Source organism: Empidonax traillii, unplaced genomic scaffold (assembly GCF_003031625.1).
Source record: "Empidonax traillii isolate 1590-97213 ecotype Southwest subspecies unplaced genomic scaffold, ASM303162v1 scaffold7034:size10703, whole genome shotgun sequence".
NCBI classification, from domain to species: domain Eukaryota; kingdom Metazoa; phylum Chordata; class Aves; order Passeriformes; family Tyrannidae; genus Empidonax; species Empidonax traillii.
In genome coordinates, this window is record NW_020962227.1 from 4,264 (window position 1) to 5,410 (window position 1,147).

At 50.0% G+C, this 1,147-nt stretch overlaps 1 protein-coding gene across 1 annotated transcript in view; it reads right to left on the reverse strand.

The window, feature by feature from the left end:
• The window catches only part of LOC114073558 (trypsin I-P1-like), a 3,134-nt gene extending 2,028 nt beyond the window's left edge, over positions 1–1,106 (reverse strand). Inside the window, exons 1-2 of the mRNA XM_027911294.1 lie at positions 865–1,106; positions 6–259 (exon numbers count right to left, since the gene is read on the reverse strand). Coding sequence (XP_027767095.1) covers positions 6–259; positions 865–1,106 — 496 coding nt within the window. The remainder of the gene's footprint in view (positions 1–5; positions 260–864) is intronic.
• Between the last annotated feature and the right edge of the window lie 41 nt (positions 1,107–1,147).

Consider the following 1,147-nt stretch of genomic DNA (forward strand, 5'->3'; position numbering starts at 1 on the left):
CTCACTGCCATTGCTGAGTGTGTTGCCCCAGCCGGAGATCAGGCAAGTGGTGCCGGTGGCCACACAGCTGGTCGGCAGAGCAACTGTTTGGACAGATTTGTTGAGCTGGGCTGGGGTGGCAAGCTTGATGAGCATGATGTCATTGTCCAGGGTATAGGAGCTGTAGCCAGAGTGGCGGATGACTTTAGCTGAGTTAATAAACTGCTGTGTGGATTCTGTCAGGGCCAGGTTATGTTTCCCGAGCTGCACTTGGATGCGACTGCAAAAGAGAAGGCAAGACATGTACTTTACTGCAACCCTTGGACAGCTTCAGAGAAACCTCCCTGTCACTTTATGCACTTGCTGCAACACCGCTGCCCCAGCAGCTCTTTTGGGTGGGTCACCTTTCTTGTCCTGCATAAGCCCTGGGGATCCACACTGAGATCTTTACCCACTCCCAGGAGAGGTGGTGGATGTCTGCAGGGTTATATATACATGGCAGTTGAATATATTGCAGCCATTTAAGCAAACATTCTGCAAAAAGGCAAACCTCCCTCACCCTGACCTCATTCCTCTTCCTGCTCTGCAGTGCCCAAGCTTTAGCTGGATTCATGCAATTGACAAGAAATCATAGCCCATCATTTCGTTTCTCGATTATTCCACTGTAATTTCAGAAAGTGCTCTGCATTCACAGAAACATTTGCAGAAGGAAGAAACCCCTTCGGGTGCCTCAGCCACCCTTCCTGATTGAGCCACCCATCCCTTGGCTGTCTCAGGTCAGAACAGGGGCACTTCTCTCTTTGTATCTCATAACTCTGAATTCCTGCTAGAAGTGAGCTGGAAGACAGAAGTCAGTTGTAGAAGAATGTCAATTTTTCCACTCACGATTTGTAGCAGTGAGCAGCTGACAGGACCCACTGGCTGCTGATGAGGGAACCTCCACAGAAGTGATATCCAGAATTCAGGGACACCTGATAGGGAACAGAGTGCTCTGCACAGGTGTAGCCTCCCACGATCTTGTCATCATCGTCCTCAGCGATGGTGGGGAAGGCAACTGGGAGATAAGAAGTGATATGGGTCAACACCTGGCCTAAGGTGTAGGTTGCACTTGTAGGTTGCACTCCCATAAAACTCAGGGTAGCAGTGGTGAGCAAGTCCAATGGACATG